We start from the raw sequence: 12548 nt of genomic DNA on the forward strand, positions 1-12548 counted from the left end.
GGGGTCAAGTGACTTGCCCAGGGTCACACAGCTGGGAAGTGGCTGAGGCCGGGTTTGAACCTAGGACCTCCTGTCTCTAGGTCTGACTCTCACTCCACTGAGCTACCCAGCTGCCCCTAATATAATTTTAAGAATAAGGGGCTCAAAGAACAAATCAAAGAAATAATCAGCCATTCCTTTGAAGAGAATGACAATAGTCAACATACCAAAATTCATGACATACAAAGTAGCACTTAAGGAAAAATTTATATCTCTAAACACTTTCATCAGTAAATTAGAGAAAGAACACATCAACAAATTGGGTGTACAACTAAAAAAATTTAGAAAAATACCAAATTAAAAATCCCTAATTAAACATCAAATTTGGAAATCTTGAAAATCAAAGGTGAGTATAATAAAATTGAAGGTAAGAAAACCATTGAACTAATATAGGTAAAAAATGGTTTTATGAACCTCCCCCAATACAATGTATAAACCATTGGTTAATTTGATTTTTAAAAAATATGAAAAGGGAGAATTCACCACCAATGAAGAGGAATAGAAATTATGTACCCAATTATATGCTAATAAATTTGTTCATCTAAGTGAAATGGAGGGATATTTACAAAAACATTCAGTTATGGAGTCTCTTAGTAAGTAGTAAACTGTTCCGTTTGTTCTGTGGCAGATATAATTTAGTAAACATTTTTTCCTAATCCTGTTTTAAAAAATATTTTATGCTTTGTAGATGTTGGTTTGTATTACTTAAACTTTTTAGTACCCCTTATATCATCTGGATAGTTTCTGTTATGTATGTAGTAAACTCACTTTTAGTATCAGAAACAAAACTTTTCTTCTTCAGTTAAGCAAATGAATTCTATTTCGGTTCTAAAGTAGGTGATCAAAATATGGTTTGAACCTCTCCCTTGGGCTGTATGACGTGGGTTAGACTACTGACTGGCAGATCGTGGTTCTCATGTTTCTATGCAGTTCTTGTGATTTGGAGACAACAACATGAGCATTCAGCAGACTGCTATTTTTGCTTTATATATATGTATATATGTACATATGTGTACATACATATATATACACATAGTCACACACACATATATGTATAATAGAGCATCTACCATCAGCTATAAGATCTGTTTTACATAGTGAAGAACTACCTCTATCAAAACTTGGAATTTGAATGAAGAAAGAAGGACCTGATGATTCAGATTATAGCAATGAGGCTCAGCATGACAAGGTAGGAGACCAGCAAGGTGATGCCCTTATTTGAAATAATCTTTCTGTCCTCAGAGCCTCATTAAGAATAACACAAGTATACCAAAGTGACCTTTTTCATGATTTTGCCTTACCCCCAAATCATAGTAAACTTTTAGCTTCTAGATTTAAAGGATGGACTCTTTTTGCAAGAGCACATCAAATAGGTTCTTGCAATTTCTCTTGAGAAGCATTAAAGATGACAAATATTTTGGTATAGCTTAGGGGGATCTGACAATAATTGCTCTTTTACTAGGGTTAAATCTTGGGTATACTAAATATTGTTGCTTTATATATGAATGGTACAGAAGAGACAGCAAACCAGTATGTTTAGAAACATTGGCCCCAAAGAAAAGAAGTGATTATAGAACGGGAAGAAAAATATGGTAAGCCAACCACTGGTTAGTCCTGAAAAAAAATTTCTTACTACCATTACACAATAACATGGAAATTAAATTTTTTGTCAAGGTTATATATTAAGATGGTACAGGTTTTCTTTGAAAAATAAATTTCTAAGAATCCATGAGACTAAAATCACAAAAAATATTTGTGAATCTCCAAGTAAAGGAAACAATGAAAGAAGGACATTTTGAAGAAAAGATGAATGAAGTTGAAGAAACCACATTGACATAATTTAAAAAAGTGACCAAAAACTTTCTGGGAAACTACAAGGGAAAAAATGACTAAGGAATTGTCAGTCATCTTCTCAGAGATTAGAAAACTCTGGGAGATAATTCACTCAAGAGACATTTCTTGTATTTACATTTAGACTTCTTTCTGGAAAACATAGGTGTTATCATTAATGAATATGGGGAACACTTTCATCAAAATAGTTCCACGATGGAAAAATGGTATCAAGTTGAGCCCAAACATGCTGGCTGACACTTGGATACTCTAGAGCAGTGATGCGCAAACTTTTTAAAGAGGGGGCCAAAGGAAAGGAAATGCTCATCTGTCTGTCTGTTTCTAAGGCAACTCTTTGGAAGTTTCATTGTATTGTATCCTACTCATTGTATTTGTCAGATTAGGAATAATGTCACATGGTGGGATAGAAATTTCAGGGGGCTTCATCTGGCCCACGGGCTGTAGTTTGCCCATCACTACTCTAGAGGAATCTTCTGTAGATAGAATAGAACAGGAAATCAGCAGTAGGACCTATCTTAGCTAGGTTAAATAGTCACAGTTTTGTTTAGAAAAAAAATTTATTTTGAAGTATAAAACCATATCACTATGACAGTGGTAGGTGGTAGACAAAATCTGAAACTATGTTTGAAATCAGCACAAAAACACTATAATATTCATACCTAAGATCTGGCAGAAAAAATTCTAGTTTTTGTCCAGTGATATATAATATGTTCTGTTTAGGAGAGGATCCAAAGATCCATTTTATGAGATTTTAGAAAACCTCAGGCATTCAAAATTGCATTTTACAGATACTCTCAAGTTTTAAAAAATAAAGACAATTTTACTAATGTTTTCTTTAGGTCTAGCTATCAGTTTTCTGGATTTTCCTTTCTCAGTTTATTTCTCAGGAAGCCTGGGAATATAACAATAATGGAGCATTAAGAAATAAGAATGGCAGGCATAAATAGTGGAATAGCTAGTTACCTTTTCAAAATTACCACAAGAGACTTTGAAATGTTAGTAATGGCTTTTGTTATTATTTAATCGTTTCAGTTGTGTCGTATTCTTCGTGACCCCATTTGGAGTTTTCTTGGGAAAGATACTGGAATGGTTTGCTCTTTTCTTCTCCAGCTCATTTTATAGATGAGGAAACTGAGGCAAACAGTGTTAAGTAACTTGCCTATAGTCATACAGCCAGTAAGTGTTTTAGGTAGAGTTTGAACTCAGGTCTTCCTCAACCCAGGCCTGGTTTATTGCGCCACCTAGCTGCCATAAGTAATTGGCTTACAGACTTAAAAAAAAAATTCTTTGTTCTTTATCCATCCAACAAAAAACAAATTTTGTTTTATATTGTTACCTTTAGATAATATAATAATTATATTGTAAATGATTTTATTTAAATTTACTGTGTGATAACATAATTAACATTGTTAATGTTATTAGTATCAATTATTAAGTTTTCAGATTCTAAAAGAGAAGATACCTCAGAATATTCAAACGAAGCTGCAAAAATGAAAAAATCTCTAGGAGATGCTCCAAATTTCGATCTAACATCTTCAGGTAAGCTTAATTTATATTGTATTATATTATGTAGTGGTTAATTTGATAATGAGATATGTCTCTCCTTAAAATCCAGAGGATGTAAAGTTTAATCTTTCCAGCCATCTGGTCACTCACCATCAGTCACCCAGCTATCATTATTATTATTATTTACCTGTTAGGTGCAGGCACCGTTCTAAGCACTGGGGACACAAAGAAAGGCAAGAGACAGCCCCAGCTCTCAAGGAGCTGACAGTCTAATGGGAGAGACAAAGAAATAATTATGTATAAACAAGCTCTTTGTAGCAGGAGCTACAAATAACCAGTTGAGGGAAGGCATATCATGAAGGCAGACTAAGAAAGGCTTCTTGAAACAAATGGGATATTAGCTGAGACTTGAAGCCAGGGAAATTGTGGGATAAAGGTGAAGAACAGCCAGGGAAGATTCACTAATCTGGGAGATTGATGGGGCAGCCTGTGTGGGGACGGGATACTCCTTGACTTCAGCAAGGAGGCTAGTGCCATTGGATCCCAGAGTTTGGGAGAGGGTGGAAGGTAGAAGGTGACTAGAAAGGTATTGGAAGGTTGTGGAGGAGATGTTGTACTATGCTATGGAAGGCTTTAAAAGCCAGAGGATTTTATATTTGATCTTGGAGACCAATTGGAGTTAATGGAATGGATTTGACATGGTCAGTTTGGCAGCTGAATGTGGGAGGGTTTAGGGAAGGGGAGAGGGGTGTGAGGAGTTGAGGCAGAACTGTTAACCAGTCTTTTTCAGTAGTTCAGATGTCAGGTAATGAGGATCTGTGGTAGGGTAGCGGCAGTGACAGAAAAGAGGAGAGGCATATGTAAGAGGTCTTATGAATGTAGAAATGATAGGACTTGATAACATTGAATATGGGAGGTGAGAGAGTGAGGAGTTGAAGATGAGGCTAGATTTTGAGCTTAGGTGACTGGGAAGATAGTGGTATCATTCACATTACTATGAATGGGAAGTTAGGAAATGGGGAAAGTTTGGGAGGATAAAATAATGAGTTCAGTTTTGGACATATTGAACTTAAGATGTTTATGAGACATCTAGTTCAAGATATCCTATAACCAGGTGGAGAGACTGGAAAAATTAATTTTAGAATCATCTGCTTAGAAATGATAATTTATGGGAGCTGATGAGATCGCAAGATGAAATAGTAGTGAGGGAGAAGTCCTAGGACAGATCCTTGGGGGACATCCACTTTTTATGGTGTGATCTGGGTGAAGATCCAGCAAAAGTGTCCGAGATGGAGTGGTCAAACACATAGGAGGACTATCAGGAGAAAGCATGCCAGAAAACCGAGATAGGGTGTCAGAGAGAAAAGGGTGGTTGAAAGCATCAGCTGCAGAGAGATCAAGAAGGAGGAGGACTGAAAAAAAACCATTAGATTTGGCAGCTGAGAGATTTTTGGTAGCTTTGGAGAAAGAAATTTCAATTGAATGATGAGTTTTGAAGTTGAATATAAGAAGAGAATTAGCAGAAAGGAAATGGAAGTACTGATTGTAGCTGGCTGCACCACAAGGGGAGCAGGTTGTAGTGGAGGAATCACTTGGGCAAATTATTTGATGGATGTTGATGACCAACAAAGCATAGTTACTTGACTTTTATTTTGCTTATGTTTTCTCTATCAAGAAGAATAATTTTGAATAGAGAAATATATAGAACATAAATGACAGAAAATTGATAGCAGTGATAAACAAGGAGAATAAGAAAGCATCTTTTACTTTTGATGTGTTCAAGTAACCATACCCAGAGAAACTATATCTAAGGTATTGAAAGAATTGACAGATATTTGGAAAGATTATGGAGAATGGGCGATGAGCAGGATTGGAGGACAGATGTTTCTTTTATATTCTGAAAAGAAGAAAATGATGCCTACAAACTAGAGGTCATTGAGCTTGCCTTCATCATCAAATTTTTAAGAAATGTAAACAGCACAGGACCAACCACTGATCCCTGGGGCACTCCATCTCCTGTCAAGTTAATATCAAACCATTAATTGGTTGAATGATTTGACTCAAAGATTAATCATTAATGGTTTGATGTTAACTTGGAAGGAGGTGGAGTGCCCCAGGAATCTGTGCTTGGCCCTGTGCTTTTTAACTTTTTAAAAAAATCTAATGAGGGGGCAGCTGGGTAGCTCAGTGGAGTGAGAGTCAGGCCTAGAGACGGGAGGTCCTAGGTTCAAACCCAGCCTCAGCCACTTCCCAGCTGTGTGACCCTGGGCAAGTCACTTGACCCCCATTGCCCACCCTTACCACTCTTCCACCTATGAGACAATACACCGAAGTACAAGGGTTTAAAAAAAAATCTAATGATTGGGATAAAGATATAGATGGCATGCTTATGACATTTGTAGATGGCACAGCTAACACTATGAATGATAGGACATAAAAATATCTTGACAAAATATAAGCCTGAGCTTAACCCAAGATTAAATAGGCATTAATATAGTTGTATAATGTTTTATACTTTCATTCAAATACTCAGTTTCCCCATTATAAAGTAAGGGAAGCATAGCTGGAGAGCTTTTCATCTGAGAAAGAAGTAGAAGCATTAGTGGACTGTGTACTGCAAGGTTAATATGAATTGAATATAGCAACTGAATATGATATGGCATCTAGTAGGGGACAGGGCTTTTTTGCCTCTAAGCCCTGTTTTTGAGCTAAATCCAGTATTCTTTCTACTATACGATTAACCAACTTATGTCTAATAAAGCCTATGTAGTTATTGTCTTTAGAAGATAACTCCAGGGCAGCTGGGTAGCTCAGTGGATTGAGAGTCAGGCCTAGAGACGGGAGGTCCTAGGTTCAAATCCGGCCTCAGATACTTCCCAGCTGTGTGATCCTGGGCAAGTCACTTGATCCCCATTGCCCACCCTTACCACTCTTCCACCTAGGAGCCAATACACAAAAGTTAAGGGCTTAAAATAAAAAAAAAAAAGATAACTCCAATGTAGGAGTCCAGGCTTATTAATTTTGATATTTTTAAGAGCACTCAAAAAGCTGACTCTTAAGATTGGTTTCTGTAATCTTGAGTTAAATTGAACCTCAACCTTGCCAAATTCCTAGCCTTTCCCTGAGATTACACTTGGGGAAAACTAATCAGTCATCTCGGTCTCCTTATTTTATCTATCAATCAATTAACATATGTATCAAGCAAACTTAGATACCTTAGCCATATAGATTCCTGATCTAGGCATTAGCTGCATCTATTGTTTTAGGTTCCAGCAGTTTGTATGATTACCTCATAATGTTAATGTATCAGACCACTTGTCTAATTATTATTTTCCCTTCCCCCTATAGTATGATATAAAATAATATCAAAATTAATAAGTCTGGACTCCTACATTGGAGGAGTGCTATATCTGTTGATTCACTTGGCCACTGAATGTAGCAACAAAAAATTTTATCTCTAAACATAGTTAGCTCAATTATCCACAGTAATTACACAGTTTTGGTATAAATAATCCATAAATGGTAAGTTTCTTTAAGTTACTGATCCAATTATTGATGTTTTTACTTTTGAATGTGGATGGACTTATTTAGCATCAATTTTTCTTTAAACAAAATAATCTAGCCATATCACAAACATCTATATGTAAGAAAAACCATCTTTTCTTGTGTGTTTATCTTCTCCCTGGTTAACAGATAATATTCATGCTTTACCCTATCTCTTTTTATATCTTGGAGATCAAATGCTTACAAGATCATATTATTTTTTTTAAAACCCTTACCTTCTGTTTTAGAATCAATACTGTGTATTTGTTCCAAGGCAGAAGAGTGGTAAGGGTTTGGCAATGGGGATTAAGTGACTTGCCCAGGGTCACACAGCAAGGAAGTGTCTGAGGTCAGATTTGAATCTAGGACCTCCCATCTCTAGGCTTGGCTCTTAATCCACTGAGCCACCCAGCTACCCCCCAAGATCATATTCTTAAAACAAAGGTAACCAGTTTATTTTAGATACCATTGTATTTGTAAATGTTTGTCCATACTAGGATGAGGCCTCCTGGCCATTTTGCATTGATCTTCATGTATGTTTTGGTTGGACCAAAAAAAGGATCAGTCATCTAGTTCTCCTACTTGAGAAGAAGTGCCCATTTTCAGAACTGTCATATGTTCAGCCATTATAGACCATAAGCCCCTATTCTTAGCTAACACATGTCAGAACCAAGGCTCTTCTACTTGGCCCAAAGAGAAGAGCCAGTTTTACATTCATTTATTTTTTCTACTTCCAGAATGTGCTATCTTTGGAAAGCTCACCTGTAGTTTCCCAACTTCTCTAGGCAACTGCACAGATGAGAATTCATAAAAATTGCTTCTTGATTTGCAATATCTTTGAAGTTCCTCCACTACTTTATAGTGAAAACCAAATCTATTTTTAGGTGCCTTAAAAAATCCCTCCCAACCCCTTTCTTAATTACCTTTTGGTGATTCTCTTGAGTTCTGTATTTGGGCATCAAATTTCCTGTTTAAGTCAGGTCTTTTCTTTAGGAATGCTTGGAAGTCTTCTATTTTATTAAATGACTATACATTCCCCCTGCAAGAATATAGTCATTTTTGATGATTATTGGTTGTAGATCCAGTTCCCTTTCTTTTTGGAATATCATATTCCATGCCTTCCATTTTTCAGTGTGGATACAGCCAGGTCCTGTATTACCCTAACTGTGGCTCCATAATACCTGAATGGTTTCTTTTTTAGCAGCTTGTAGTATCTTTTCCTTGGTCTGGAAGTTCTTGAACTTGGCTATAACATTCCTGGGCATTGTCAATTGGGGATTAAATGTAGGAGATGATCTGTGGATCCTTTCAATATCCACTTTACCCTCTTGTTCAAGAATGTCAGGGCAGTTTTCTTGGATAATTTCCTGTAGAATGATGTCCAGGCTTTTTTTTTTTTTTGTCATAATTTCTGATAGTTCAATAATTCTTAAATTGTTCCTCCTGGATCTATTTTCTAGGTCTTTTGTTTTATCATTGAGGTGTTGCATATTTTCCTCAGTTTTTTTCCTTCTTTTGATTTTGTTTTATAGACTCTTTTTTTAAAAGACCCTTACCTTCTGTCTTGGAGTCAATGCTGTGTATTGGCTCCAAGGCAGAAGAGTGGTAAGGGCTAGGCAATGGGGGCCAAGTGACTTGTCCAGGGTCACACAACTTGGAAGTGTCTGAGGCCAGATTTGAACCTAGAACCTCCCATCTCTAGGCCTGGCTCTCAATCCACTGAGCCAACTAGATGGCCCCTGTTTTATAGACTCATGCTGCCTCGTGAAGTCATTTGCTTCTAGATGTTGGATTCTAATTTTTAAAGACTAAATTTCATCCCTGGCTTTTTGATCATCCTTTTCCTTTTGGACTGTTTTTCTTTGAAGGTCATCTTTTACTTTCTTTGCCTCATTTTCAAGCTGGTTAATTCTGGCTTTCAAGACATTATTTTCTTGTTTTAGTTCATGTGCTTCTGTTTCCAGATGACCTGTTTTACTTTTTAAGTTCTTTTCCAATTGTCTTCAGCCTCTCTTAATTGTTTTTTCATTGTTTTGAGTTCTTCCAAAGCCTATGTTGAATTTACTGGAGTTCCTTAGTTTTTGCTTGGTGTTCTTGGTCCTCCTCTGTTCCATTTGTTCTTTGTTCATTACCTAGCTAGAAGCTGTTGATTGTAATTTCTTTTTTCTTTTTCTGTTTTTCACTCATATTTTTTTCTTCTTTCACCCTTGCTTCTCTGTTTATTTGCTGGATCTGTGGGTTTGGGCTATTCTGTCCTGAAGGGGCTTTTCTCTGCTCTGCTGATTAAATGGATTAGGCTGATAGAGTTGGCCTGTTATATTAATGAGCCCTGAGGCCAGCTCTTTCCTTGCTGCCAGTAGAAGCTGAAGGTGAAGGTGTGGAAGTTGAAGTTAGTTACCTTTTCCTCCTCTCTTCCTTTTTGCCAGCTGCCTCCCTGCCGGCTGCCTGGTCAGAGCCCTGAGCTTTCTGTGGTGGTATCAAGGTACTCTGTCACGGTTGCAGCCTTTGCCCTGGGATCTCAGTCAGCCAGATTCATACTATGGGTCTCACTGCAATAGATGGGGGAGGGGTGTTGGAGATTGAGCTTCTCTTCCCTCTGAAGGCTTCTTATCTGCACTAATTAGTAGATGGGATTAAGCCAGCCTAACTGATCTACAGAGCTTGATGTGTCCTGAGGTGAAAACCTCCAGGATCAGAGGCTCAAAATGTAGGAGTGGTGGCTGAAGGCTGCGACCAGGCTGCCCTCCTCTCTGCCCCTCTCCTCTAGCTGCCTCCCTGCCAGCTGGGGTCAGATTCCCTGAGCCTTGAGTAGCTGTGGTAGCAAGGCACTCTGTTCAGGCTGGAGCCCTTACCCCAAGATCCTAGCAACTGTTGGAGTCTCAGCACAGTAGGTGGGGGAAGGGTCCTGGGACATTCCTTCTTTATTTTCCTTAAACCCTAGAATTCAACTTTATCTGTGTACCTTTTAAGTTGAATCAAGTAGGAGGGGCCCCTGGCTCTGTCCTGTTGTTGGATTTGTTGTTGCTCCTTGAAGCACCTTGTTTTTGATTGGTGTGGAAGGGTCTTCACAGAGGACTTGACTTTTGCTTTTAAGTCACTATCTTGACTCCCAGAAATCCTGGCAACATTTTTTAACCAGAGGTAAGGTTCCTCCTGAACAATGTCATGAGAGGAGGGCAATTTTGAGTTGAAAGTCTACCTCCAATTTGTCAGTATTCTTGTAGGGATAATCCCCCCCCCCCCCATTTTTCCTATCCTTTGGGTAGACTCTCTAGATCATGATCTTGTTTGGAGTTGCCTCAGGATTGGGCTTTAGCTTTTGATCTTACTCTGACCTTAATTAGGTCTGGGGCTGATAAAATTCTAGCCCCAGGCTTAGGCTCAAGTTTTTGATACAATCAGCACACCCTTGATTGACCTGTCTTGGAGCTCTGCCCTGAGCTTTAGGCAGATAGATCAGCACTTAGTACTTAGTACTATCAGTCACTCCAAACATGTACTATGTCTTTATCCCAAGCCCAGGCTGGAAATCCTGGCTTCGCTGTGGGCCCACACAGATCAGCCCACTTCAGCTCAGACTGCCCTGGGCTAGGACACTGGACTTCTCCACAGGTTTGAATTTCAAGGGGTATGTGCTGGCTTGTATTGTAAAGGTTAAAATTATGGGGTTGGACTGAATATATAAGAGGGTGGTCACCAAAATTGATTACTCAAGTCAGAATGACTTTTATGGTAGTTTATTTACAAATTAGAAAGAGTGAAAGTAAGGAAAATGAGAGAGAATTACTCCGGCCTGGTCCAAACAAGGCAGGACTTCAGAGGCCCCAGCAAAAGGGAGAGGGCCCAGAGGTAAATTAAACAAGGGTTCTATCCACAAGGCCTCCTCCAAGATGAGGGTCCTCTCTGGAGGCTAGTCCTTCCAGAAAAGCCAGGAAAGGGAGTCAGACTTTTCACTCACCCATATGGCAGTCCAAAAGGAAGCAGTCTGACGTCCCAAGCCAGAGTGCCTCCAAGGTCAGGTTCAAAGGGGAAAACCCTGGTCACAGGAAGTTACCACCATTTTTAAAGAGAGTTCTTTGCATCACTTCCTGTGCCTTCCTTCCACTTTTACATGGACCAGTGGCAGCTTTAACTTTGCTTTGGGCTGCCCAGGGGGCAATCAGTCATTTTTGATTTGTTACTTGCTAGTGCATGTGGGTCATTGACCCCCCCACTTAAGGATTAATTGGGGGTGTATACATTCCTGGTGGCTAAAATCTAAAGAGTAAATAGGGGAGAGTTAATCCCATCTTCACAGTACCACTATTTGCCCAGGCAGGATCTCAGGTCTGAATGGTGGCTTGATCTTAGGTTCTGAACCTGGGACAGCAGATGTTAGGGAGTAGTGGGGGTGGCGGCTTGCTACAGCCTTTTGCTGGCTCTGCTCACCCCAGTGCCCCAGATGATCTGTCTACTTTTTTGGATTTTTCTTTTCTTGAAAGTTGTTTTCACTCTGTGTCCTTGTTGGTTTTGTCACTCCTGTATTTGTTTTGTAGCGATATTTTAATCTTGGTCAGAGAGTATCGATGATCATGTTTGAATAGTTCTGCCTATTACAATAATATTCTCCTTTGCATTATCCCATATTTTCACCCATTTTTCATGTCTAGACTCTCTTAAGTCTTTGTATCTTTGAGACTGTTGTTTCAGTATTGAACTACACAGGTCCTATTGGGTCAAAAATAGCTTGGCAGACTTTTAACACTTATTATTTGAAAAAGAACTCATTTGCATATTATTTGAAAACACATTTTGCTTCAGTCTATCAAATAGTTTCTTCCACTTGTCTCTGGTTTGGCCCAACCAGTATGTTTATAGATAATCTATCAGTAAGGGACAACTCCCCCACACCCTCCACTCCAGGGTGACCTTTGTAAATGTCCTCAGTTCATCCTTTCAATAAATTCCATCACATTATGGTTGTAAGTATTCACATTACTAGATACTACCGTCTCAATCTCACTCATCACTCAGAAACCCACCGTTGAGAATAACATCAAATTATGCGCCACTTCAGCATATGTGTAGTTACCTTTTCCTTTCAATTGTAATAAACCATTATGTTCTTATTACCTATTTTAATTCTCAAAATAACGAAATCTTTTAGATCATGTTTGAACTCATTTTTCATCCTATCAGCATCCAAATTTAATGCTTATTTAGCAAAATAATGAAATTTTGAAAGTACCTTACCAAGCGATTTGATAGCAAAATTTCAAGATCTCTTGTATCTTTGTAGGGAAAGAAGTTATGTTTACAAAAACCAACTCATTCTGATCCATAGATTTATTCTCTTTACTTTAGGAATCCAAATTTATTTTGTGTTAGCCAGCAGAGACAGGACTAGCATTGGGTTAATAGGACTTTGCCCTCTAGAGGCAAACCAAAACTGGGGCCTGGGAGACAGACTACCTTCCCTTGACTATCTTTTGTGATCTTCCTCCTCCATTGCTGTCTTCTTTACTATTTTCTTTTCTTTTTTTTTTTTTTTTAACATTTATTAATATTCATTTTAACATGGTTACATGATTCATGCTCCACCTTTCCCCTTCAACCCCCCCCCCCGCACC

The 12548-nt window shown here is 38.4% G+C and overlaps 1 protein-coding gene across 1 annotated transcript in view; it reads left to right on the forward strand.

Annotated features, from left to right (window-relative positions):
• Nucleotides 1–12548, forward strand: part of CFAP36 (cilia and flagella associated protein 36) — a 126888-nt gene that overhangs the window by 102270 nt on the left and 12070 nt on the right. Inside the window, exon 7 of the mRNA XM_044659475.1 lies at nucleotides 3327–3429. Within this exon, the coding sequence (XP_044515410.1) occupies nucleotides 3327–3429 (103 nt within the window). The remainder of the gene's footprint in view (nucleotides 1–3326; nucleotides 3430–12548) is intronic.

This window comes from Gracilinanus agilis, chromosome 2 (assembly GCF_016433145.1).
Source record: "Gracilinanus agilis isolate LMUSP501 chromosome 2, AgileGrace, whole genome shotgun sequence".
Classification (NCBI taxonomy): Eukaryota; Metazoa; Chordata; class Mammalia; order Didelphimorphia; family Didelphidae; genus Gracilinanus; species Gracilinanus agilis.